This window comes from Mesoplodon bidens (assembly GCF_964165515.1).
Source record: "Mesoplodon bidens genome assembly, chromosome: 11".
Classification (NCBI taxonomy): domain Eukaryota; kingdom Metazoa; phylum Chordata; class Mammalia; order Artiodactyla; family Ziphiidae; genus Mesoplodon; species Mesoplodon bidens.
The window spans coordinates 28,213,108-28,239,950 of record NC_138167.1 but is presented as its reverse complement, the minus strand read 5'-3'; the positions used below and the strand labels follow the sequence as shown (position 1 = coordinate 28,239,950).

At 36.0% G+C, this 26,843-nt stretch overlaps 1 protein-coding gene across 2 annotated transcripts in view; it reads left to right on the top strand.

Annotated features, from left to right (window-relative positions):
- The window catches only part of CPNE8 (copine 8), a 229,608-nt gene that overhangs the window by 64,429 nt on the left and 138,336 nt on the right, over positions 1-26,843 (top strand). For both annotated transcript variants that reach the window (XM_081247806.1, XM_081247807.1), the window contains exons 3-5: positions 5,729-5,832; positions 13,148-13,252; positions 14,591-14,632. In XM_081247806.1, the coding sequence (XP_081103932.1) occupies positions 5,729-5,832; positions 13,148-13,252; positions 14,591-14,632 (251 nt within the window). The remainder of the gene's footprint in view (positions 1-5,728; positions 5,833-13,147; positions 13,253-14,590; positions 14,633-26,843) is intronic.

Here is a 26,843-nt window from a genome sequence, read left to right as displayed (position 1 = left end):
TCTTTTGTGTTTCCATACAAATCGTGAAATTTTTTGTGTTAGATCTCTGAAAAATGCCAGTGGTAGTTTGATAGGGATTGCATTGAATCTGTAGATTGTTGTGGGTACTAGAGTCATTTTCACAATGTTGATTCTTCCCAGCCAAGAACATGGTATATCTCTCCATCTATTTGTATCATCTTTAATTCCTTTCATCAGTGTCTTATAATTTTCTGCATACAGGTCTTTTGTCTCCTTAGGTAGGTTTATTCCTAGATGTTTTATCCTTTTTGTTGCAGTGGTAAATGGGAGTGTTTTCTTAATTTCATTTTCAAATTTTTCATCCTTAGTGTATAGGAATGCCAGAGATTTCTGTGCATTAATTTTTTATCCTGATACTTAACAAATTCATTGATTAGCTATAGTAGATTTCTGGTAGCATCTTTGGGATTCTCTATGTATATTATCATGATATCTGCAAACAGTGACAGCTTTACTTCTTTTTGGATTTGGATTCCTTTTATTTCTTTTTATTCTCTGATTGCTGTGGCTAAAACTTCCAAAACTATGTTGAATAAGAGAGGTGAAAATGGGCAACCTAGTCTTGTTCCTGATCTTAATGGAAATGGTCTCAGTTTTTCACCATTTAGGGCGATGTTGGCTGTGGGTTTGTCATATATGGCCTCTATTATGTTGAGGAAATTTCCCTCTATGCCTACTTTTGCAGGGTTTTATCATAAATGGGTGTTGAATTTTGTCAAAAGCTTTCTCTGCATCTACTGAAATGATCATATGGTTGTTCTTCAATTTGTTAATATGGTGTATCACATTGAGTGATTTGCATAACTTGAAGAATCCTTGCATTCCTAGAATAAGCCACACTTGATTGTGGTATATGATCCTTTTAATGTGCTGTTGGATTCTGTTTGTTAGTATTTTGTTGAGGATTTTTGCATTTATGTTCATCAGTGATATTGGCCTGTAGTTTTCTTTCCTTGTGACATCTTTTTCTGGTTTTGGTATCAGGGTAATTGTGGCCTCGTAGAATGAGTTTGGGAGTGTTCCTCCCTCTGCTATCTTTTGGAAGAGTTTGAGAAGGGTAGGTGTCAGTTCTTCTCTAAATGTTTGATAGAATTCACCTGTGAAGCCAGCTGGTCCTGAGCTTTTGTTTGTTGGAAGATTTTAAATCATAGTCTCAATTTCAGTGCCTGTGATTGGTCTATTCATATTTTCTATTTCTTCCTGGTTCAGTTTTGGCAGGTTGTGCATTTCTAAGAATTTGTCCATTTCTTCCAGGTTGTCCATTTTATTGGCATAGAGTTGCTTGTAGTAATTTCTCATGATCTTTTGTATTTCTGCAATGTCAGTTGTTACTTCTCCTTTTTCATTTCCAATTCTAATCAGTTGAGTCTTCTCCCTTTTTTTCTGATTAGTCTGGCTATCAATTTTGTTTACCTTCTTAAGGAACCAGCTTTTAGTTTTATTGATCTTGGCTATCATTTCCTTCATTTCTTTTTCATTTATTTCTGATCTGATCTTTATTATTTCTTTCTTTCTCCTAACTGTGGGGTTTTTTTGTTCTTCTTTATCTAATTGCTTTAGGTGCAAGGTAAGGTTGTTTATTCGAGATGTTTCCTATTTCTTAAGGTAGGATTGTATTGGTATAAACTTCCCTCTTAGAACTGCTTTTGCTGCATCACATAGGATTTCGGCCATTGTGTCTCCATTGTCATTTGTTTCTGGGTATTTTTTTATTTCCTCTTTGATTTCTTCAGTGCTCACTTCGTTATTAAGTAATGTATTGTTTAGCTTGCATGTGTTTGTATTTTTTACAGATCTTTTCCTGTAATTGATATCTTGTCTCATAGCTTTGTGGTGGGAAAAGATACGTGATACGATTTCAATTTTCTTAAGATTACCAAGGCTTGATTTGTGACCCAAGATATGATCTATCCTGGAGAATGTTCCATGAGCACTTGAGAAAAATGTGTATTCTGTTGTTTTTGGATGGAAAGTCCTATAAATATCAATTAAGTCAATCTTTGTTAATGTATCATTTAAAGCTTGTGTTTCCTTATTTATTTTCACTTTGGATGACCTGTCCATTGGTGAAAGTGGGGTGTTAGCATCCCCTACTATGATTGTGTTATTGTCAATTTCCCCTTTTATGGCTGTTAACATTTGTCTTATATATTGAGGTGCTCCTATGTTGGGTGCATAAATATTTACAATTGTTATATCTTCTTCTTGGATCGATCCCTTGATCATTATATAGTGTCCTTCTTTGTCTCTTGTAATAGGGTTTATTTTAAACTCTATTTTGTCTGATATGAGAATTGCTACTCTAGCTTTCTTTCTTTTTTCTTTCTTTTTTTTTTTGCAGTACGCGGACCTCTCACTCTTGTGGCCTCTCCTGTTGCAGAGCACAGGCTCTGGACATGCAGGCTCAGTGGCCATGGCTCACGGGTTCAGCCACTCCATAGCATGTGGGATCTTCCTGGACAGGGGCTTGAACCCATGTCCCCTGCATCAGCAGGCCGACTCTCAAATACTGCTCCACCAGGGAAGCCCCACAGCTTTCTTCTGATTTCCATTTGCATGGAATATATTTTTCCATCCCCTCACTTTCAGTCTGTATGTGTCCCTAGGTCTAAAGTGGGTCTCTTGTAGACAGCATATATATTGGTCTTGTTTTTGTATCCATTCAGCCAATCTGTGTCTTTTGGTGAAAGCATTTATTCCATTTACATTTAAGGTAATTATTGATATGTATTTTCCTATTCCCATTTTCTTAATTGTTTTGGGTTTGTTATTGTAGGTCTTTTCCTTCTCTTGTGTTTCCTGCCTAGAGAAGTTCCTTTAACATTTGTTGTAAAGCTGGTTTGGTGGTGCTGAACTTTCTCAGCTTTTGCTTGTCTGTAAAGCTTTTAATTTCTCCATCAAATCTGAATGAGATCCTTTTGGGTAGAATAATCTTGGTTGTAGGTTTTTCTCCTTCATCTCTTTAAATATGTTCTGCCACTCCCTTCTGGCTTGCAGATTTTCTGGTGAAAGATCAGCTGTTAACCTTATGGGGATTCCCTTGTGTGTTATTTGTTTTTCTTTCCCTTGCTGATTTTAATATGTTTTCTTTGTATTTAATTTTTGACAGTTTGCTTAATATGTGTCTTTGTGTGTTTCTCCTTGGATTTTCCTGTATGGGACTCTCTGTGCTTCCTGGACTTGATTAAGTATTTCCTTTCCCATATTAGGGAAGTTTTCAACTATAACATCTTCAAATATTTTGAGTCCCTTTCTTTTTCTCTTCTTCTTGTGGAACCCTTATAATTCAAATGTTGGTGCATTTAATGTTGTCCCAGAGGTCTCTGATACTGTCCTCGGTTCTTTTCATTCTTTTTTCTTTATTCTGCTCTGCAGTAGTTATTCCACTATTTTATCTTCAAGGTCTCTTATCCGTTCTTCTGCCTCAGTTATTCTGCTTTTGATCCCTTCTAGAGTATTTTTAATTTCATTTATTTTGTTGTCCATCATTGCTTGTTTCCTTTTTAGTTCTTCTAGGTCCTTGTTAAATGTTTCTTGTCTTTGCTCCATTCTATTTCCAAGATATTGGATCATCTTTACTATCATTATTCTGAATTCTTTTTCAGGTATACTGCCTATTTTCTCTTCATTTGTTAGGTTTGGTGGGTTTTTATCTTACTCCTTCATCTGCTGTGTGTTTTTCTGTCTTCTCATTTTGCTTATCTTACTGTGTTTGGGGTCTCCTGTTTGCAGGCTGCAGGTCCATAGTTCCCGTTGTTTTTGGTGTTTGTCCCCAGTGGCTAAAGTTGGTTCTGTGCATTGTATAGGCTTCCTGGTGGAGGGGCCTAGTGCCTGTGTTCTGGTGGATGAGGCTGGATGCTGTCTTTGTGTTGGACCGGTCCATGTCTGCTCATGTGTTTTGTGGTGTCTGTGGCCTTATTATTATTTCAGGCAGCCTGTCTGCTAATGGGTGGCATTGTGTTCCTGTCTTGCTAGTTGTTTGGCATACAGTGTCCAGAACTGTAGCTTGCTGGTTTTTGAGTGAAGTTGGGTGCTGGTGTTGAGATGGAAATCTCTGGGAGATTTTCGCTGTTTGATATTATGTGGAGCTGAGAAATCTCTTGTGGACCAGTGTCCCGAAGTTGGCTCCTCTTCCTCAGAGGCACAGCACTGACTCCTGGGTGCAGCACCAAGAGTCTTTCATCCACACGGCTCAGAATTAAAGGGATAAAAAGTAGAAAGTACAAAAGAGGATAAAATTTTAAAAAGTAAGATAAAATAAAAGTTATTAAAATAAAAAATAATTATTTAGAAAATAAAGTGTTTAAATAAAAACAACAAGAACAAAACAACAACAACAAAAATGGACGGACAGAACCCTAGGACAAATGGTGAAAGCAAAACTGTACAGACAAAATCTCACACAGAAGCATACACATACACACTCACAAAAAGCGGAAAAAGGGAAAAAGTAATATATCTTGGTCCCAAAGTCCACCTCCTCAATTTGGGATGACTCGTTGTCTATTCAGTTGTTCCACAGACGCAGGGTACATCAAGTTGGTTGTGGAGATTTAATCCACTGCTCCTGAGGCTGCTGGGAGAAATTTCCCTTTCTCTTCTTTGTTCACACAGCTCCTAGGGTTCAGCTTTGGATTTGGCCCTGCCTCAGCGTTTAGGTCACCGGAGAGCGTCTGTTCTTCATTCACACAGGACGGGGTTAAAAGGGCAGCGATTCGGGTCTCTGGCTCACTCAGGTCAGGGTTAGGGAGGGGCACAGAGTGCGGGGAAAGCCTGCGGCAGCAGAGGCCAGTGGGACATTGCACCAACCTGAGGTGGGCGTGTGTTCTCCCGTGGAAGTTTTCCCTGGATCACAGGACCCTGGCAGTGGTGGGCTGCACAGGTTCCTGAGAGGGGAGGTGTGTATAGTGACCTGTGCTTGCACACAGGCTTCTTGGTGGTGGCAGCATCGGCCTTAGCATCTCATGCCCGTCTCTGGGGTCTGTGCTGTTAGCCACGGCTCACGCCTGTCTCTGGAGCTCCTTTAAGCAGCACTCTTAATCCCCTCTCCTCATGCACCAGGAATCAAAGAGGGAAGAAAAAGTCTCTTGCCTCTTTGGCAGGTCCAGACTTTTTCCCGGACGCCCTCCAGATAGCCGTGGTGCACTAACCCCTTCAGGCTGTGTTCCCACAGCCAGTCCTCTCCCTGCTATCTGTCCGAAGCTGGACCCTCAGATTCCAGGCCCTGCCCACCCCAGCAGTGAGCAGTCAAGCCTCTCGTGCGGGTGAATTCTGGTCGGCAATGATCCTCTGTGCGGCAATCTCTCTGCTTTTCCCTCCACACCCCTGTTGCTGTGCTCTCCTCCATGGCTCTGAAGCTTCCCCCCTCTGCCACCCACAGTCTCCACCCATGAAAGGGCTTCCTAGTGTGTGGAAACGTTTCCTCCTTCACAGCTCCCTTCCACTGGTGCAAGTCCCATCCCTACTGTTTTGTCTCTGTTTATTCTTTTCTCTTTTGCTACCCAGGTACGTGGGGAGTTTCTTGCCTTTTGGGAGGTCTGAGGTCTTCTGCCAGCATTCAGTGGGTGTTCTGTAGGAGTTGTTCCACATGTAGATGTATTTCTGATGTATCTGTGGGGAGGAAGGTGATCTCCACGTCTTACTCTTCCAGCATCTTCTCCCTCTCCTTCACCCAGGTTTTGAGCTGTTCTATTAATTTTGTTTGTAGGATGCTGTTCTGATGCAATTTTGTGCAAACAAATTGGACAAGAAGGACTTCTTTGGAAAATCAGATCCTTTTCTTGTATTTTATCGAAGTAATGAAGATGGCAGGTAGATTTATATTTTATGAATTTTAAAGCTATTATAAGTATGACGTTAAATTATCACTTTTTCTCAGATATTCATATTAAGTTGATAAACAGTAAAATATTTTGGTATTCAAAAAATTGATTTGATTTTTTATTCTCAATAATAAAATGTAACTTTTTAGGCATTTTATATGTTTTGTTTGATATTTATAATGAATGATTTTCAGCTTCATAGAAACATTTCCTCTTTACTTTTCCTAAATTTATATTATTGCCTTAATAGAATGGAAGATTTACATGTTTGTGGAAATCTAAAATTATGAAACTAAAGTATTTTGTTATAGAATTGAACCCTTAAGCCAATTTCTTGTAGAAGAATATGGAGTTTAGCGGTTGCTTTTTATACTACAGGGTTTTTTCAATGATATCTAACATTCAGGAAAATTTCTCATTACCCTCTAGTAATTTGAATATTTTACCAGTTACAGTTAGACTGGTTTCTTTGTGATTTGAAAATGTATTATAGAGTTATAATTTATTTTAATTTTTTATTGAAGTATAGTTGATATACAATATTATATGTTACAGGTGTACAATATAGTTATTCACAATTTTTAAAGATTGCACTTCATTTATAATTATATTACAATATTGGCTACATTCCCTGTATTGTACTATATCCTTGTAGCTTATTTTATACAAAATAGTTTGTACCTCTTATTCCCCTACCCCAACATTGTTCCTCCTCTCTCCCCTTTCATCACTGGTAACCACTAGTTTGTTCTCTATATCCATGAGTCTGCTTCTTTTTTGTTATATTCACTAGTTTGTTATATTTTTTAGATTCCACATATAAATAATATCATACAGTATATGTCTTTCTCTGTCTGGCTTATTTCACTTAGCATAGTATCCTCTAAGTCCATCCATGTTATTGAAAATGGCAAAGTTTTCATTCTCTTTTTTTGGCTGAGTAATATTCCATTGTACAGAGTATAATTTAATACATATGACTCTACCATGAAATACATTTTATTGTTATCTTCTATGATTCTTATTGTATTGTCAGTAGTAATGAAAAAGTTTAATGGTTAAATTTATGATCTAAATAAGGTCCTGCTGCCTAGGTGTAAGCCATGACCCTGCTACTTATAGCTATAGGACCATAGGCAAGTTTTTAAACTCATATGACACTCAGTTTCCTCATCTGTAAAATGGGTTCTGATCATAGTTATCTCCCAGGGCTGTTGAGAGTATCAAATGAGTTACTACACAAAAATCATCTAGAAGCTTCCCTAACATAAGAATTATGTTAGCTGTTATTATTATTATTATTATCTTATGGTATAATGTTTCCTCTTCTGTTTTCCTTAACTGTGCATAATAAAATATTAGCTAAAGAGAAAATGTCATTTGGAGATTCAAACGAGGGGAACAGAATGTAAAAAAAATGTAACCTGCTTCACTTATAAATGAAATTATACAACATGTTAATGCTATGTAATAAGTATAAAATGGTACATAAAAATAGAAAGTTTGCTATTTAAAGTGATTATACTGAGCAATATAAAATGAAGCTTTACATAGTGTATGATTTTTGCTGATGCAGCTACTCGGCAACTGTTAGTTATTTTTGTTATGGTATCATATCGGATTTTGCATGCTTCTTTTCTATTTTGGTGGTAAAAATGTTAGAGTAGCATTTGTATCTGAACGCTAATTTACCCATGTGAAAAATATTGCACAGTGGATAAATAATCATATTTTCCAGTCATTTCACAGTTAGGAAAAAAACTAAAGAATTGTTCAAATTTTCTTGAATTAAAATGTTCTTATGTTTCCTCCTGTTTGAATGACTTATTTCCTGAATTTTCTATTTTATTCTTACTAGTTTTCTTAGAAATATTTGTTGTATAATTATAGAATTTCAGTCTATCATACATTTAATGCTACTGGTAAGAGATATATTACAAAATTTATTATGCTTATAAAAATGGTATTAACTTGCTGATTAAATAAAATATAAATGTTGAGTGCAACAAATCCAAAAATCTCAAATCATTTAAAAAATAACTATTGCTAAAATTTTGTGAATCTCATTTCAGAAAACTTTCCACTTGCATATACACACAGAAAATAGTTCACCACCCAGATCCAAATATATATATTAGGGCATATGTATTAATGTATTAATATACATATGTTTTGTTCTGATGAGTTTTGGATGAATAAAAATGCTTTTACTCCTCACTTTTTATGTGTGTCTTTGTAACTGCAAAGACTTTATCTTCATTTTTAACATGTATTTGAACATGGAGCTACTTCAAAAATTGCTTGTTGCCTAGTGTTTGAGACTCATATTATAAGAAAGAGTAAAACTTAATTTCTACTGTAAACATTAATGAAAATCCATTATAATATATGATTATAAATTCTTATTTTCTTGCTTTCATATTATTTAGTAATTTGACCTGTATTCATAATTAGGTAATAACTGTTTTTTGGTAATTGGCTTCATTTAAAATATTTTAACACAGGTTATTTAATAAAAATATTTTTCTTCTAATACTATGTGTAATACATATATACATACACATTTATATTTATATAGCAATACTCCTGAATAGTAGAAAGACCTACCTTAGACTCCTGTTAGAATTTTCACTAATTACACTAGTGCTGAAATTACTAGAGAGATTTTGCTGTCTATATCACATCTAATGCTTTACAAATGAGAATGATTAATAGAAGATAGATGACTACCTCACAAGTAGCTCACTAAGAAGGTGAGTCACTTTATTAAGAGAAGAAGTTTCAAAGTATTTAATTACTATGACTGATAATACTAGGAATATGACAGAAATTTTGATTTAACTGTAAGCAAAAAGGCCTAGAAGTCAGTAGATTATTGAGCATGTTCGTTTGAAGATGGTTCATTGCTTGCTTTATCTCCATCTAGCTCTCTGTCTATTGATTTAATCTACTATCTATCTATCTATCACCCATCTATCATTTATCTATCTTCTACCTACCTATCTAGATACCTATATAGCTAGGTATCTGTATCTATCACCATACCGAAGATTGGTATATATTAGAATATGATATAATGAAGAAGAGAAAGTCCCTTTGTAAATTTTTAAGAATATGTAGAGTTATGAAGATAGGCAGATGCCTGTTTATGAAAAATATATACATACTTTTGTCCCTATGAATTTTTCTTAACCATTTTTGTGTACTTTTGCTTTTTCTCATTTGATTCACTCTGTTTTTCCCCTGCCTACTTCTCCCTTATCTCCTTTAATTTTCTTCCCTCTGCTTTAGATATTTTGATTAACCTTTTATTTTTTTATTTTATTTTTTAACATCTTTATTGGAGTATAATTGCATTACAATGATGTGTTAGTTTCTGCTTTATAACAAAGTGAATCAGTTATACATATACATATGTTCCCATATCTCTTCCCTCTTGCATCTCCCTCCCTCCCACAATCCCTATCCCCCTCTAGGCGGTCACAAAACACCAAGCTGATCTCCCTGTGCTATGCGGCTGCTTCCCACTAGCTATCTATTTTACGTTTGCTAGTGTATATATGTCCGTGCCCCTCTCTCACTTTGTCACAGCTTACCCTTCCCCCGCCCCATATCCTCAAGTCCATTCTCTAGTAGGTCTGTGTCTTTATTCCCATCTTACCCCTAGGTTCTTCATGACCTTTTTTTTTCCCCTTAGATTCCATATAGATGTGTTAGCATATGGTATTCATTTTTCTCTTTCTGACATACTTCACTCTGTATGACAGACTCTAGGTCCATCCACCTCACTACAAAGAAGTCAATTTCATTTCTTTTCATGGCTGAGTAATATTCCATTGCATATATGTGCCACATCTTCTTTATCCACTCATCTGTTGATGGACACTTAGGTTGATTCCATGTCCTGGCTATTGTAAATAGAACTGCAATGAACATTTTGGTACATGACTCTTTTGAATTACGGTTTTCTCAAGGTATATGTCCAGTAGTGTGATTGCTGGGTCATATGGTAGTTCTATTTGTAGTTTTTTAAGGAAACTCCATACTGTTCTCCATAGTGGCTGTATCAATTTACATTCCCACCAACAGTGCAAGAGTGTTCCATTTTCTCCACGCCCTCTCCAGCATTTATTGTTTGTAGATTTTTTGATGATGGCCATTCTGACCGGTGTGAGATGATATCTCATTGTAGTTTTGATTTGCATTTCTCTAATGATTAATGATGTTGAGCATTCTTTCATGTGTTTGTTGACAATCTGTGCATCTTCTTTGAAAAATGTCTATTTAGGTTTTCTGCCCATTTTTGGATTGGGTTGTTTGTTTTTTGTTGTTGTTATTGAGCTGCATGAGCTGCTTATAAATTTTGGAGATTAATCCTTTGTCAGTTGCTTCATTGGCAAATATTTTCTCCCATTCTGAGGGTTGTCTTTTAGTTTTGTTTATGGTTTCCTTTGCTTTGCAAAAGCTTTTAAGTTTCATTAGGTCCCATTTGTTTTTATTTCCATTTCTCTAGGAGGTAGATCAAAAAGGATCTTGCTGTGATTTCTGTCATAGAGTGTTCTGCCTATGTTTTCCTCTAAGAGTTTGATAGTGTCTGGCCTTACATTTAGGTCTTTAATTCATTTTGAGTTTATTTTTGTGTATGGTGTTAGGGCGTGTTCTAATTTCATACTTTTACATCTACCTGTCCAGTTTTCCCAACACCACTTATTAAAGAGGCTATCTTTTCTCCACTGTATATTCTTGCCTCCTTTATCAAAGATAAGATGACCATATGTCCGTGGGTTTATCTCTGGGCTTTCTATCCTGTTCCATTTATCTATATTTCTGTTTTTGTGCCTGTACCATACTCTCTTGATTACTGTAGCTTTGTAGTATAGTCTGAAGTGAGGGAGCCCGATTCCTCCAACTCCATTTTTCTTTCTCAAGATTGCTTTTGATATTCGGGGTCTTTTGTGTTTCCATACAAATTGTGAAATTTTTTGTTCTAGTTCTGTGTAAAATGCCAGTGGTAGTTTGATAGGGATTGCATTGAATCTGTAGATTGCTTTGGGTAGTAGAATCATTTTCAAAATGTTGATTCTTCCCAGCCAAGAACATGGTATATCTCTCCATCTATTTGTATCATCTTTAATTTCTTTCATCAGTGTTTTATAATTTTCTGCATACAGGTCTTTTGTCTCCTTAGGTAGGTTTATTCCTAGATATTTTATTCTTTTTGTTGTAATGGTAAATGGGGGTGTTTTCTTAATTTCACTTTCAGATTTTTCATCATTAGTGTTTAGGAATGCCAGCAATTTCTGTGCATTAATTTTGTATCCTTCTACTTTACCAAATTCATTGATTAGCTCTCTTAATTTTCTGGTAGCATCTTTAGGATTCTCTATGTATAGTATCATGTCATCTGCAAACATTGACAGTTTTACTTATTATTTTCCGATTTGGCTTCCTTTTATTTCTTTTTCTTCTCTGATTGCTGTGGCTAAAACTTCCAAAACTATGGTGGATAATAGTGGTAAGAGTGGGCAACTTTGTCTTGTTCCTGATCTTAGTGGAAATGGTTTCAGTTTTTTACCATTGAGGACGATGTTGGCTGTTGATTCACCTTTTAGAGTCTTCTATCCTCTATCTTTCTTTTAATGTCTTTTGCCCCAGTGATTCCTACAGTGCTTTTGGTGTCTCAACTTTGAGAGCATTCGACCACATTATATACACACATATTCTCTTTAGCTCTGTCAATTTAGTAACATGATTTTCTTTAGATAGGTGAGGACACTACCAGGAAGAGTATGGCACTAATGCCATAAATATGAAATTGAATACATGATCCATTTATAGTATGCTTCTATTTGATCTCTTAAAGCAGAGAGACCTTTTCTTGCCTGAGAAGGGGAAAATTGACTAAAGGCTCTTTCAACATAAGTTATTTCCTTGTGAGGTTTAGTTACAATATATTCCCTATGGTAGTTATGTAATAGTCTCATGTTAATGACTATTAGAGGGATCCCTTGAATTTAGAACACTTCGTGGCTAAGGTTTTAGTGAAGGTTGAGTTTAGGTATTGTTCTAACCAAGATTATTAAAACTTTTTATAGCTCAGTAACTGCTGCATAAATTTGCATTTAGGCAAGAACATTTCCAGGACCTGATTGATGTCTGGAGATTGAATGATTTGGTGGAAACAATACTGGAATTTGAATCAGAAAACCTAGTTTAAGGCTCCATGTATTCTACCCCTTATTTTATATTCTTGAATTGCTATCTTTCTTCCCTCTAGGGATTCTTTAGGTATATAGAGTCAACAGTTTAAAGAAAGAAAGAATCACATACTGAGTGGTCTCACTATAAATTTATTATGTTAATCTTAAATAGGCCCTTAACCCTCCCCGGGAATCTTACTCCCTTTCCTTAATCCATCAGTGTTCCCTCCCTCACAGACACTTTAGCACTTTTGCCCTCTTCCTTCTATGCTAGTTATCTTGCTTTCTATTTAATAAGAAAATGGAAGCAAATGGAGAACTTCCTCAAGATCCCATCACAGCATCTACCCCTGTGCTCGACCTTCCTGAATGCTCTGCAAAGTCACTATCTGTGCTCCCAAGGCCAATCCCTCCATTGATTCCCTCTATCCCATCCACTTCCATCTAATTCAGGACATTGCTCTATCTTTTATCCCCTTTCTTTCATGCATCACAGATTGCTTTCTCTCTAATGTACTTTTTCCTTTAGCATACAACCTTGCTGTTATTTCTTTCATCTTGAAAAAATTTAAAAAGTAACAAAAAACAAACCTTTCATTTGAATAATCTTTCCCCTTTAAGCTATCCCCAATTTCTCTTTTTCTTTTTACAGCTAAACTGCTCAAAAGTGTTGTTTATACACTCTGCCTCAGTTTCTCTTCTCTTTCTTAAACACATTCCAACCAGATTTTTGTCCCCAGCACTCCAGCAAAACTGCCCTTCTCAGGGTTACTGATGACCTTCATATTCTTAGTGACCCATGGATACTTTTCACTGTATCAATTTGTCACCACAATTTTTATAGAGAGTATTTACAATGCAGCTTTAGGATTTATTGAATTTGCAGATCTTTTTTAGTAAACTCATTGCAAAATCTCATTGCTTTATGTTATGATAAGCTACTCTTTAAAGTTTTAAAACTGCAAATCTCTTTTTATTGACTGATATAGCAGCAACAGAGGGACTGGTAACATGTATTCTGCACAAAAAAACACAGAAGAATGACTACTAAAACAATATATTATAACTGAATCATGAAAATAACTGAAAACTTTTTTTTTACAGTTTTACAATTTGTCATAAAACAGAAGTTGTCAAAAACACTCTGAATCCTATTTGGCAAGCATTCAAGATCTCAGTCAGAGCTTTATGTAATGGCGATTATGACAGGTAAAATAAATGACAACTTTTTTGAGAGTTTTGAATATTCACTATAGATTTTGTATCCAATAATCTAAGTTGAATTTTAAAAATTAAGTTTGTTCCTTTACCGATATAAATGTGTATTTGCAAAAGCATAGTTGATTTATTCAGAATTTTTTAAATAACTTTTTTTTTAATCCACAATGATTATGGGAGGGGGGATAATATGAGAAATTAAAATTTGGTTTAACTAATTTTTCAAGAAAAAATGGACAAAGTGTTAAAAATATATTGAATATTTGTTTAACATATTCAAAAGTCATCCCAGAATTTTCGTTGCCTCAATATTTTCATTTGGTATTATCTTTCTAGAGAGGAATAAGTAAATATACAATATACATAAGATTATGACTACATATGTTATAAACCCTGATTTACTCCTGAGAATCCTATTTGACATCATTGCTCCCATGGTTGCTGAATTATAAAAGTTCTAGAGATGTAGAACAGGGAAATTCTGGTGTTTTACAAATAGGAGGGTGATGTGGCCCTGAAGATCTTCCCACAATATACCTGAAGATTTCTTAGTATCAAAATTGTTTTCTTTTTCTTATGAAAGTTGATTATAAGATTATAATACAAAAACCCCTACTCACCCCAAAAGATATTTTTTATCTTATTACTCGTATATTAGAAAAATGAAGATTTATTATATTAACAAATATCATAGAAAGAACTATTGATTGGTATATTGGTATATGTCATTAAATTTACTTTAAAATTTATGCTACTTGACTGTCACTTTATTCATTTAATAGTATCATAACTTTGTTTAATTGGACTCATTCTAAGAAAGTGATTCTTATAATATGGTTCCTAGTTAGCAGCATCAGCAGCACCTGATGAAACTTGTAGAAATTAAAGTCTTGTGCCCAACCCAGGGCTACTGAACTGGGAACACTGGGCATGAGGTCCAACAGTTCACGTTTTGACAAGCCCTCCATGTGATTCTGATCCATGCTGAGTTTGAGAAATATGTCTCTAAGATAATGGTTTTGAAGAGTGGAGGAGTAGCTCTATACCTCTCCATCCAGAAGCTATGTCAAACTATAAATGCTTTTCCCATATACTTTCTTACTCTGTTTAAAGAATTAAAAATCTGTATGATTTTAGAAACCTATTTTAAGATATAAATTGAAGAATAGTATTAAAATTAGCAAAATCAACTTTAAACTATTTTGTAAAACCTGAAAGCATACACTATTTTATCTAAGAAAATCTATAACATTTTTTAACATTCAATCATATGTTAATTTGATCTTACTAAGTAACTTCACTCTGTGTGTATGTTTTCCCCATGGACAGAACAGTCAAAGTAGAGGTGTATGACTGGGATCGAGATGGAAGGTAAGGCATTGTCTTTTCTTTTGTTTTTGCTCTTAAAATGTATAATGCTTTAAGAAGCAAATATACTGACATGACCACATTTTCAAATTTTAATTTTAGATTGAATATTTTTGTCCTGTTTTTCTAAGCATTACTGAGGTGTTCACATGAGATTTTAAGAATGATTGTATCAAACTTGTGAAATAAAATAAAGGTCATCCTCCTTTCTAGTAATATAATAAAGATTTTCAACTTGGACTTGATGAGTTCTCATTATGCACAATTTACAGATTCTAGTTTTATATCTAGAGTAGTGATTCTCAAATTTCTGTATCTCATAATCTCTCTGAAGATTCCTATAACCTTTCTACAGCTATCATCCATGGGAACACACCTGAGCTCCCCCTCTAAAAATAAAAAATAAAAAAAAGACCCACACCTCACAAAGAAACAGCAAAACAAAACTCTGGAATTATGCCTGGTGATTGCCAATAAAAATAGTTAAGCAGAGCTCCAAAATCATGGTCTCCTTCTGCATACCACAGCATGTTAATGAGTAAAAGAGTGGAACACACTACTTTTTCTCTTTCTTTTTTAAGTATTTTCCCACTGTTTCTACTGTTTTAAGTCAGACTGATATTGAGGTGTTTTTAAATGACGTTAAGCCAAGGAACCCAGACATGCTTAAATCTCACCTTGCTCTAGGTAAGTGTTTCTTTAGGTGGTTCCTGAAGGGACTGACTATACAGATACCAAAGGAGAATGACAAGTGGGAAATCTAAGTCACTTAATTTTATTTGGCTAGTGTTCTCCATTCCAGCCTAGAGCTCACTGGTAAATGGAGCTGAAACATTAGGTTAAAGCTCAAGATCTAAGCAAGGCCATTCTCTCTGTGTTTTATATAAGCCAGCAGCCAAGCCCCCGAAAATGAAAATGTCTAGATACCCAAGCACTACTGTTAATACAAGAACAAATTTGATTGAAAAAGTGGCCTGTCCTGAGGAAGCACATCCCCTTATTTCTTCTGCTTACATGGGTAGAAAAATTCATCAAGGCAAGAACCTCCACCAGCAGCAAGATTGTGACTCGCCAAAGGCTCAGATGATGATTAGCATTTTTAGTGATTAAGTATTTCCTAATTAAGGTATGCACATTTCTTCTTTTAGACGTAATGCTATTACAAACTTAATAGACAACAATACAGTGTGAACATAACATTTTAAAATGAAATAGAGTTGGCATACAATATTGTTAGTTTCAGGTGTACTACAAAGTATTTTAACATTTGCATAGATTATGAAATTATCACCAGGATAAGTCTTATAACCATCTATCATCACAGAAAGTTATTACAATGTTATTGAACATATTGCTTATGTTGTGTAGTATGCCATGACTTAGTTGTTATATAATTGCAGGTTTGTACCTCTTAACCACCTACACCTATTTCACATACCCACTACCTGCCTATGTTCTGGCACCCACCCAGTAGTTCTCTGTATCTATGAGTCTGTTTTCATTTTGTTTGATAGTTTTGTTTGTTTGTTTGTTTTACATTATACATGTAAGTGAGATCATGAGGTATTTGTCTTTTTCTGTCTGACTTACTTCACTTATTATAATATCCTCTAGATTCATCCATGTCGCAAATGGTAAGATTTCAATTTTTTTAAATTTCTAAGTAATATTCCATTGTGTGTGTGTGTGTGTGTGTGTGTGTATCATCTTCCTCATCTATCAAATGAAACTTGGGTTGCTTCCATATATTGGCTATTGTAAATAATTCTGCAATGATCATTGGTGTGCATATATCTTTTCAAATTAGTATTGTTGTTTTCTTAGGGAAAATACCTAGAAGTGAAATTGCTGGATCATGTGGTGGTTCTTTAATTTTCTGAGAATTTGTCTTACTGTGTTCCATAGTAGCTTTACCAATTTACAATCCCACCAACAATACATGAGGTTTCCCTTTGCTCCATATTCTCACCAACACTTGTTATTTGTTGTCTTTTTGATGATAGTCATTCTGAACATGTGTAAAGTGATATCTCATTGTGGTTTTGATTTGAAATTTGCCTGATGATTAGTGATGTTGAGCATCTTTTCATGTGTCTGGTGTATGTGCCATCTGTATGTCTTCTTTGGAAAAGTGTCTACTTAGGTCCTCTCCCATTTCTTATTCTGTTTGTTTGTTTTTATTGTTGTTGAGTTGTATGAGTTCCTTCCACATTTTTGATATTAACCCCTTTTCAGATATATTGTTTGCTAATATCTTCTTTCATTCAGTAAGCTGTGTTTTTATTTCTTGATAGTTTCTTCTGATGTACAAAAGCTTTTTGGTTTGATATAGTCGCGTTTGTCCACCTTTTCTTTTGTTTCCTTTGCCTGTGGAGACAGATCCAAAAAAAAATATTGCTAAGGTGAATGTAAGAGAGTATACTGCCTACTTTTTTCTTTTAGGCATTTTATAGATTCAGTTCTTACACTTAAGTCTTAAACCATTTTGAGTTTATTTTTGTTTATGGTGTGAATAAGTATCCCAGGTTGAGTCTTGTGAATATAGCTGTCCAGTTTTCCCAACATTATTTATTGAACAATCTTTCTTTTTTCCATTTTATATTCTTCCCTCCTTTGTTGTAGATTAATTGACCATGTAAATATGGGTTTATTTCTGGGTTCTCTATTCTGTTCCACTGATGTATGGTTCTGTTTTTGTTCTAGTACATAATATTTTGATTACAGTAGCTTTGTAGTACACTTTGAAATCAGGTAGAGTGATACCTGAAGCTTTCTTCTTCTCTCTCAAGATTGTTTTGTTTATCAGAGATTTCCATACAAATTTGGGAGTTATTGATCCTAGTTCTGTGAAAAATGACATTGGTATTTTGATAGGGATGATTTTGAATCTGTAGATTGCCTTGGGTAGTATGGTCACTTTAACAATATAAATCCTTCCTATCCGTGAGCATAGTATGTCATTCCATTTTGTTTTGTTTTGTTTTGTTTCATCTTCAATTTCTTTCAACAATATATTATAGTATTCTGAGTATAAATCTTTTACCTCCTTGGTTAAATTTATTCCTAGGTATTTTATTTTTTTGATGTAGTTGTAACTTGGATTGTTTTCTTAATTTCTCTTTCTGATAGTTTGTTTTTAGTGTATAGGAATGCAACAGATTTCTGTATGTTAATTTTGTATCCTGACACTTACTGAATGTATTTGCTAGTTTTAATAGTTTTCTGATAGCATTTTTAGAATTTCATATATATATATATATATATATATATATATATATATATATATAGTATCATGTCTTCTGCAAAGAGTGACACTTTACTTCTTCCTTTCCAGTTTGGATTCCTTTTAGTTTTTTTTTCTCATCTGATTTCTGTGGTTGGAACTTTTAATACTTTGTTGAATGAAAGTGGCAGGAGTGGGCATCTTCTTCTTGTTCCTGATCTTAGAGGAAATGCTTTGAGCCTTTCTGCATTGAGTATGATGTTGGCTGTGGGCTTATCATGTATAGCCTTTATTATGTTGAGGTATGTTTCCTATATATCAACTTTGTTAAGAGTTTTTATCATAAATGGATGTTGAATTTGTTAGATTTTTCTGCATCTCTTGAGATGATCACATGCTTTTTAACCTTTTGTTTGTTAATGTGGTGTACTACATTTATTGATTTGCAGATATTGAACCATTCTTTCATCCTTGGGATAAATACTATGTGATCATGGTCCATGATCCATTAAATGTATTTTGAATTACGTCTGCTAATATTTTGTTGAGGATTTTTGCGTGTCTGCTCATCAGTGATATTTGCCTGTAAATTTCTTTTTTGTGACATCTTGTCTGGTTTTGGTATCATAGTGATTCTGTGATACCTTCCTCTTCAACTTTTTGGAATAGGTTTGAGAAGGATAGGTGTTAAATGATTGTGTTAAATGTTAAATGATTAAATGATGGTTAAATGCTTAAGTGATTTAAATGATGATAGAATTGACCTGTGAATCCATCTGGTCCTGAACTTTTGTTTTTTGGGAGTTTTTTGATTACTAATTCAATGTAATCACTGGAATTGGTCTTTTTTTTTTTAAATGTCCTCTTGATTTAGCCTTGGGAGAGTGTACATTTCTAGGAATTTATCTATTTCTTCTTAGTTGTCTATTTTATGTTAGGTTGTTCATTTTATTGGTGTATAATTGTTTTTAGTATTCTCTTATGATCTTTTGTATTTCTGTGATATCAGTTGTAACTTGTCCCTTTCATTTCTGATTTTATTTATTTGGACCCCCTTTATTTATTGATGAACATGGCTAAATGTTTATCAATATGTTTATTGTTTCATATAACTAGCTTCTGTTTTTACTCTCTGTTTCATATATTTCCTCTCTGATACTTATTATTTCTCTCCTTCTACTATCTTTGGGTTTTATTTGTTCTTCTTTTTTAGTTCCTTTATGTGTAAGGTTTGATTCTTTATTTGAGAGTTTCTTGTTTCCTGAGGTAGGCTTGTATCACTATAAACTTCCCTCTTAGAACAGCTTTTGCTGCATCCCATAACTTTTGGATCACTGTGTTTCCATTTTTATTTGTCTTCAGGTCTTTTTTAATGTCCTCTTTGGTTTTTTCAGTGACCCATTGATTGTTTAGTAGCATATTGTTTAGCCTTAACATTTTGTGGTTTTGCAGTGTTTTCTGTGTTTATTTCTAGTCTCATACTGTTGTGGTCATAGAAGATGGTTGATATGATTGCAATCTTCTTAAATTTATAGAGACTTGTTTTTTGGCCAGCATGTGATCTACTTGGAGAATGAACATAACTTTTATAAGCACTGCAAAACCAAAAAATTCATGTGACTCACTTTATTATGATATTTACTTTACTGTGGTGGTCTGGCACCAAACTAACTATACCTCCAAGGTATTCCTGTACCTTGCTTTCAATATGATGTAAAAAATGGATGAATCATTCTTAGGTAAAAGTCTTACGTAACAAGAAGTTTGGTAATTTGGTAGAGATGAATGAGTTTATATTTTGACAGAATCCTAAGAGACATCAAACAGGCTAGTGAAATGTATAAAAGAGCTGTATCATATTATGTGAATTAGAGTGAGAGCAAAGGCAAGTGAAAGACAGTAGGGATAGATTGAAATGTAGAGTTAGAGAAAGACATCATTTATGAAATGTAGTTCAAAGAAGTGAAGCATTTGATTCATTAGCTTTAGGAACTTTTTTCAATTAAAAATGATTCTTGGAGACATGAATTTAGCAGCAAAGAAAATATTTGGATACATGATTTTATAAGTTTGTGTTGTCATTGGATTATCAATTATTTGGGAGAAAGATTGGCAGGTGGTAGATATGCCATCATGAACAGCACATTCAAAGGAAGCCTGAGGAGTTCAAAACTGTCTGACAATAAAAGGGTGAAGCTGGAGGGAAAAAGATTGTTAGGGGAACTTTAAATATTTCTTCAAAATGAATTTTACAATTAGTAGAATAATGAGAGGAGTGCATTTTAATTATATAAGTGGCTTATATAACTTTTTAATGTTGGGGTAAAATGTTTTCTTTAATGTGAAATATATCTCTATATTTGAATATAAAATATTTTAATGTGGAATTCTGTATAATCCATGTACACTAAAGCAGGTTTTTGGGGTTTTTTGTTTTTTTAATTTTTTTTAGGTTTTTTTTTATGTAAGCAAAATTATCATTTTGTGAATGACTTATAAAAAGCAAAATTAAAATCATCATTAACTGAATTTGATAATCCTTTCAACTAAATAATATATGAAATTTGAAAGGCAATTTAGTCTCTGATAAAATGATGCTTAAAAGTTATAAAATAATGCAGATATAAGTTTTATAATACAATAAAATAGTCACTGTGTAGATTGTGATACAAGTTGATATTCCACCTTGTGGTTACATGTGGTATATTAACATATTGCTATTACATTTTTGCATTCATTTTTATATATTTGGCATAATTTTTCAATGTAGATGTTCTTTTCTTAAATCAGAGTGAACATGATATGATACTCGTGTTTTATGATACAATGTAATTATCAGCAGAGACTGTTTTCTGTTCTTTGTCTTCCTGCCATCTTTAATATTTGTCATAAATCCTATATGTGTATCATTATTTAAATTGTATATCTAAGTGTATATCCGAGTGCTTTTGATTCTTCTTTTTAGAAAACAGTATCTGCTTGGTGGCTTCCATCTTTTTTTTTTTTTATGACAGCTAGACTAGCTTTGTTCAGTAGAAATATAATGTGAGTCATATGTGTATTTCAAATTGTCTAGTGGCAACCTTAACAAGTAAAACTAAGCCAGTGAAATTGATGTAATAATAATTTTTTAAATTTAATCTTATACATGCAAAATGTTATTTTATTATGGAATCAATATAAAATTATTAAGGAGAAGTTTTAAATTTTTTATACTAAGTCTTTGAAATCTGGTATGTATTTCATGCTTACGGCACATCTCAATTGAGAATGGCTACATTTCAAGTGCCCTGTAGCAACATCTGGTTGGTAGTTATCATATTGGACAGCACTGTGTAAAGTTTAATGAAATTGTTGACCTGAAACAAATAAACTGCCAGATATTTCTCCAGCAAAGATGGCTTTATTTAGGATCAGTGGAGAATCTCAATTCAGAGTCTGTAACCAGGGCAAGCCAAATGCAAATCCCTGCAGGGCAAGGGAAGGGGCTGCTTTTATAAAGAAGAAAAAGAAGTTGGGAGAGCTACAGTAAAGAAAAAATCTGTATTTTTTTTTCTCTTTCTGATTTACTTCACTCTGTATGACAGACTCTAGGTCCATCCACCTCACTACAAGTAACTCAATTTCGTTTCTTTTCATGGCTGAGTAACATTAAATTGTATATATGTGCCACATCTTCTTTATCCATTCATCTGTCGATGGACACTTAGGTTGCTTCCATGTCCTGGCTATTGTAAATAGAGCTGCATTGAACATGACTCTTTTTGAATTATGTTCTCCTCAGAGTATATGCCCAGTAGTGGGATTGCTGGGTCATATGGTAGTTCTATTTTTAGTTTTTTAAGGAATCTCCATACTGTTCTCCATAGTGGCTGTATTAATTTACAGAACCTATGGGCAGGATGGGAATAAAGACACAGACCTACTAGAGATTGGACTTGAGGACACAGGGAGGGGGAACAAAGTAAGAAACTGGCATGGACACATATACACTACCAAATGTAAAACTGATAGCTAGTGGGAAGCAGCCACATAGCACAGGAAGGTCAGCTTGGTGCTTTGTGACCACCTAGATGGGTGGGATAGTGAGGGTGGGAGGGAGACGCAAGAGGGAAGAGATATGGGCATATATGTATATGTATATGTATAGCTGATTCACTTTGTTATAAAGTAGAAACTAACATACCATTGTAAAGCAATTATACTCCAATAAAGATGTTACAAAACAAAAAGAAAGAAAGAAAGAAAGAAAAGAAAGAAAGAAGGAAAGAAAGAAAGAAAGAAAGAAAGAAAGAAAGAAAGAAAGAAAGACTCTGTGGCTTTTCATTGTTTGAGTCCTTGCCAAGAAGGAAGATGAGTCTTTCTTCTCCTTTGGACTCTGCTATTGTTGCAGGGTGAGAGAGCTTCCTCTGCTGATCTCCTGGCTGTATTTAATTGAGGTTTCTGTTTATTATGTTTTTAACAAAGACCATATAATATGCATATAAGTAAGTTTATATCAATTGTTTTATTTTTAGATCAGTTTTATTTGTCTGCATTCGATACAAGTTTAGAGTTGTCCCCTTACAAAGTGGAGAAAATTTGGTCAGTCATCTATCTTATTTAGTCTATAAATTTAACCATAGGAAACCAATAGAGTAATCTGATGTTTCAATCTAGAGAGTATTTCAGTCAAAACTTCAAGTGAAAAATGGTTGACAGTGTTACATACTTATATTGTGTTTTACTTGCTAGGGTACATCAGATAATTGAGGTGATAATGGTATTTACAGATTAGGAACTTTAGGAATTGGTGTGATCTTAGGTTAGAAATCTGATGGTATGTCTGACTCAATTCATCAACTTGAAATTAATTCTGTAGCAAACATCTTGTGCATCTATGAGGTATACAAAAATGTGGTAATGCTGTTGAGCAAGCAACCAGCTGACATTAAAATGGGTATCCTGAGCTACTTTAAAATAAAAGAAATATAGTCATATGTACTTTTTTAAAACTTTAACACATTAACAGTGATTTGAGAGTGCAGAGACATCGCTTCACCTTGGTATGAATAATTGGTTTAAATGTGCTTATGTACTTAATTTCAACAAGTTACACCAATTTTCTAAAATCATTCCCATAATTCCTACCATTTCATCAAGTGATGTGAAGGAAGAATATTTAGATCTCATTTTAACAATTGAAAAGCTGAAGTGCTAAGAAACCGCCTTGTCTGGGTTATAAAACAATCAGCGGTAGTATCCTTGAAAAGCTTCAAATTCTTCAGGTTGCTTCAGCTGACTTAGTAGCTTAATTTAAAATTCAAGGAGCATTAATGGAACAGCTCTGCATTTAAGCCAAGTGGTTCTAATGTGGGACTGATTGTAAAAAGGCCACTGAGTAAATTTCTGTCTCCCAGAAAATGATGGTTTGATGAAGTGGCTGAGCTAGTGAACTGCCAGTCATAAAATCCTGGCTTGTGGTGTCCTCTGAACATAGAGTAAAAATTTCCTTATCACTCTGAATTTTTCAAATGTAGTCATTTAAAATAGTGATACTCATTATAAGTAAATAAATGTATCTGTGAAATGCTGTACAAATGTTATCATTTTCTAGTATGTCACCTTTGAAAATAATATTTGATAAATGCATTTGGTGTTTTATTTACGTGATTATATGTCGTCATGGTATGAAGTAACTGATTCCTGGTTCAGTGCTTCGCTCAAGAACTTAACATTGTCTGAGACATTATAACTGATTTACAAGGAGGCTTTTATATAAACCTTTATATTTTTCTGATTATTTTAATTTCCTCACTTATTCTAATTAATCTTTCTCTAACAATAGTCCTCTATTTACTTGCAATTAACCTTCAGTGTCCTAAACACGCATTCAATAGATAAGAGTCAGCATCTTTTCTTATTCCATTACCTATTACTTCTTTGAAACTTAAAAAAATGCTATTAAACAGAATTTCATAATCTACATTTTACTTACTATTTTTTCTTCCACCTACTAAAAGTTTAAGTAATGATTTTTCTCACATTTAGCTTGTGTTGTCCTCCTTTCCCCTTCAATCTATTACTCTTGCTCTCATGAAAGAATGATTTAATTAGTATATATTTGAAAACTGAAGTGGCAATCAATTTTTTACTTCTGTATGTTTTTATTTATTTATCATCCAGTAGAAATTCTGTTAATTAAATTTGGAAGAAATTGTTATCGAACATGTACTATGTGCCAGACAGCTTGCCAGGTGATGTGACTTAATGAAAAACTCCAATCTTTATACAACAATATTTTAATTTTTCTTAATATTTTTATATTCTTTTACTCACTTTGAATGATTTTGGATTCTCTCAGATCTGTATTTCAAGGAAAAAAAAGATTTTTCTTATTTTCAATAAGATTTTGAAGAAAATTATATAAACATTTCAAACTGGTGCTTAACTAAAAGATATATGCAGGATAGGCCCCGGAGGAAGATGGCGGAAGAGTAAGACGCGGAGATCACCTTCCTCCCCACAGATACATCAGAAATTCATCTACACGTGGAACAACTCCTACAGAACACCTACTGAACGCTGACAGAACACCTCAGACCCCCCAAAAGGCAAGAAGCTCCCCACATACCTGGGTAGGGCAAAAGAAAAAAAGAATAAACAGAGACAATAGGATAGGGACGGGACCTGCACCAGTGGGAGGGAGCCGTGAAGGGGGGAAGGTTTCTACACACTACAAGCCCCTTCGCGGGCGGAGACTGCAGGTGGCGGAGGGGGAAAGCTTCGGAGTAGCGGAGGAGAGCACAGCAACAGGGGTGCGGAGGGCAAAGCGGAGAGATTCTGGCACAGAGGACCGGTGCCCTCAGGCACACACCAGCCCGAGAGGCTTGTCTGCTCGGCCGCCGTGGCGGGCGGGGCTGGGAGCTGAGGCTCGGGTATCGGCTTTCAGTCGGAGCGCAGGGAGAGGACTGGGGCTGGCGGCAGGAAGAGAGCCTGAAGGGGTTAGTGCACCACGGCTAGCCCGGAGGGAGTCCTGGGAAAGGGTCTGGAGCTGCTGAAGAGGCAAGAGACTTTTTTCCCTTTTGTTTCCTGGTGCGCGAGGAGAGGGCATTAAGAGGGCTGCTTGGGGAAGCGCCGGAGACAGGCACGAGCCGCGGGTAAGGCGCGGACCTCGGAGACGGGCGTGGGCCGCCGCCGCCGCCGCCGCCCGCCGCCGCCGCCCGCCGCCGCCGCCCGCCGCGGCCCGCCGCCGCCGCCGCCGCCGCGGCCCGCCGCCGCCACCGCTGCCGCCGCTGCCGCGGGGCCTGTGTGCGAGCGCGGGTCGCTGTCCGCCCCGCCTTCCGGGGGGCCTGTGCACCCCGCCACTGCCGGGGTCCCTGAGACCCGGGGACGGCTTTCCCGGGAAAGCGCACGGAGCGCCACGGGCTGCTGCAACGTCACGCCGGCCTCTGCCGCCGCAGGCCCGCCCCACACTGCGCGCCCCTCCCTCCCCTCTGCCTGAGTGAGCCAGAGCCCCCGAATCAGCGGCTCCTTTAAACCCGTCCTGTCTGAGCGAAGAACAGACGCCCTCCGGCGACCTACGCGCAGAGGCGGGGCCAGGTGCAAGGCTGAGACCCGGGAGCTGTGAGAGCAGAGACAGGGAAATCTCTCTGTGCAGCCTCGGAGGCAGCGGATTAAAGCTCCACGGTCCATTTGATGTGCCCTGCGTCTGTGGAGTGCATGAATGGACAGCAAATCATCCCAAATTGAGGAAGTGGACTTTGAGGACAAGATTTAAGACTTTCCCCCCTTTTCCTCTTTTTACAACGAATTATTCCAAATTAAGGAGGTGGACTTAGAGAGCAAGATTTCAGACTTCTCGCCCTTTTCCTCTTTTTACAACGAATTATCCCAAAATAAGGAGGTGGACTTGGAGAGCAAGATTTTTGATTTTTCCCCCTGCTCTCTTTTTGTGAATGTGTATGTGTAATCTTCTGTGTAAGATTCTCTCTGTATAGCTTTGCTTCCACCATATGTCCCAGGGTTCTATCGGTCCGGTTTTTTTTTTTTTTTTCAATAATTACTTTCTAATTTTAATAATGCTACTATATTTCATACTTTATTTTACTTTACCTGCTCTTTCTTTTTTTCCTACTCTCCCTTCCGCCCTCCCTCCCTCCGCTCCTCCTTTCCTTCTTTCTTTTTCTTTCCTCCCTCCCACCCTTCTTCTTTCCACTTTCTTTTTCTTTCCTTCCTCCCTCCCTCCTGTCTTTCTTCCTTTCCTTCCTCCCTCCCTCCCTCCTTTCTTTCCTTCTTTCTTTCCATACTTCCTCCCTCCCTCCCTCCTTTCTTTCTTCCTTCCTTCCTTCCTTCCTTTCTTCCCTTCTTCCTTTCTTTCCCTCTCTTTCTTTCTTCTACTAATTCTTTCTTTCTACTTTTTCTCCCTGTTATTCTGAGCCGGGTGGATGAAAGGCTCTTGGTGCTGCAGCCAGGAGCCAGTGCTGTGCCTCTGAAGTGGGAGAGCCAACTTCAGGACGCGGGTCCACAAGAGAACTCCCAGCTCCACATAATATCAAGCAGCGAAAATCTCCCAGAGATCTCCATCCCAACACCAGCACCCAGCTTCAGTCAACGACCAGCAAGCTACAGTGCGGGTCACCCTATGCCAAGCAACTAGCAAGGCAGGAACACAACCCCACCCATTAGCAGAGAGGCTACCTAAAAACATAATAAGGCCATAGGCACCCCAAAACACACCACCAGACGTGGACCTGTCCACCAGAAAGACAAGATCGAGCCTCAACCACCAGAGCACAGGAATTAGTCCCCCCCACCAGGAAGCCTACACAACCTACTGAAACAACCTTAGCCACTGGGGTCAGACACCAAAAACAACGGGAACTACGAATCTGCAGCCGGCAAAAAGGAGACCCCAAACACAGTAACATAAGCAAAATGAGAAGGCAGAAAAACACACAGCAGGTGAAGGAGCAAGATAAACACCTACCACACCTAACAAATGAAGAGGTA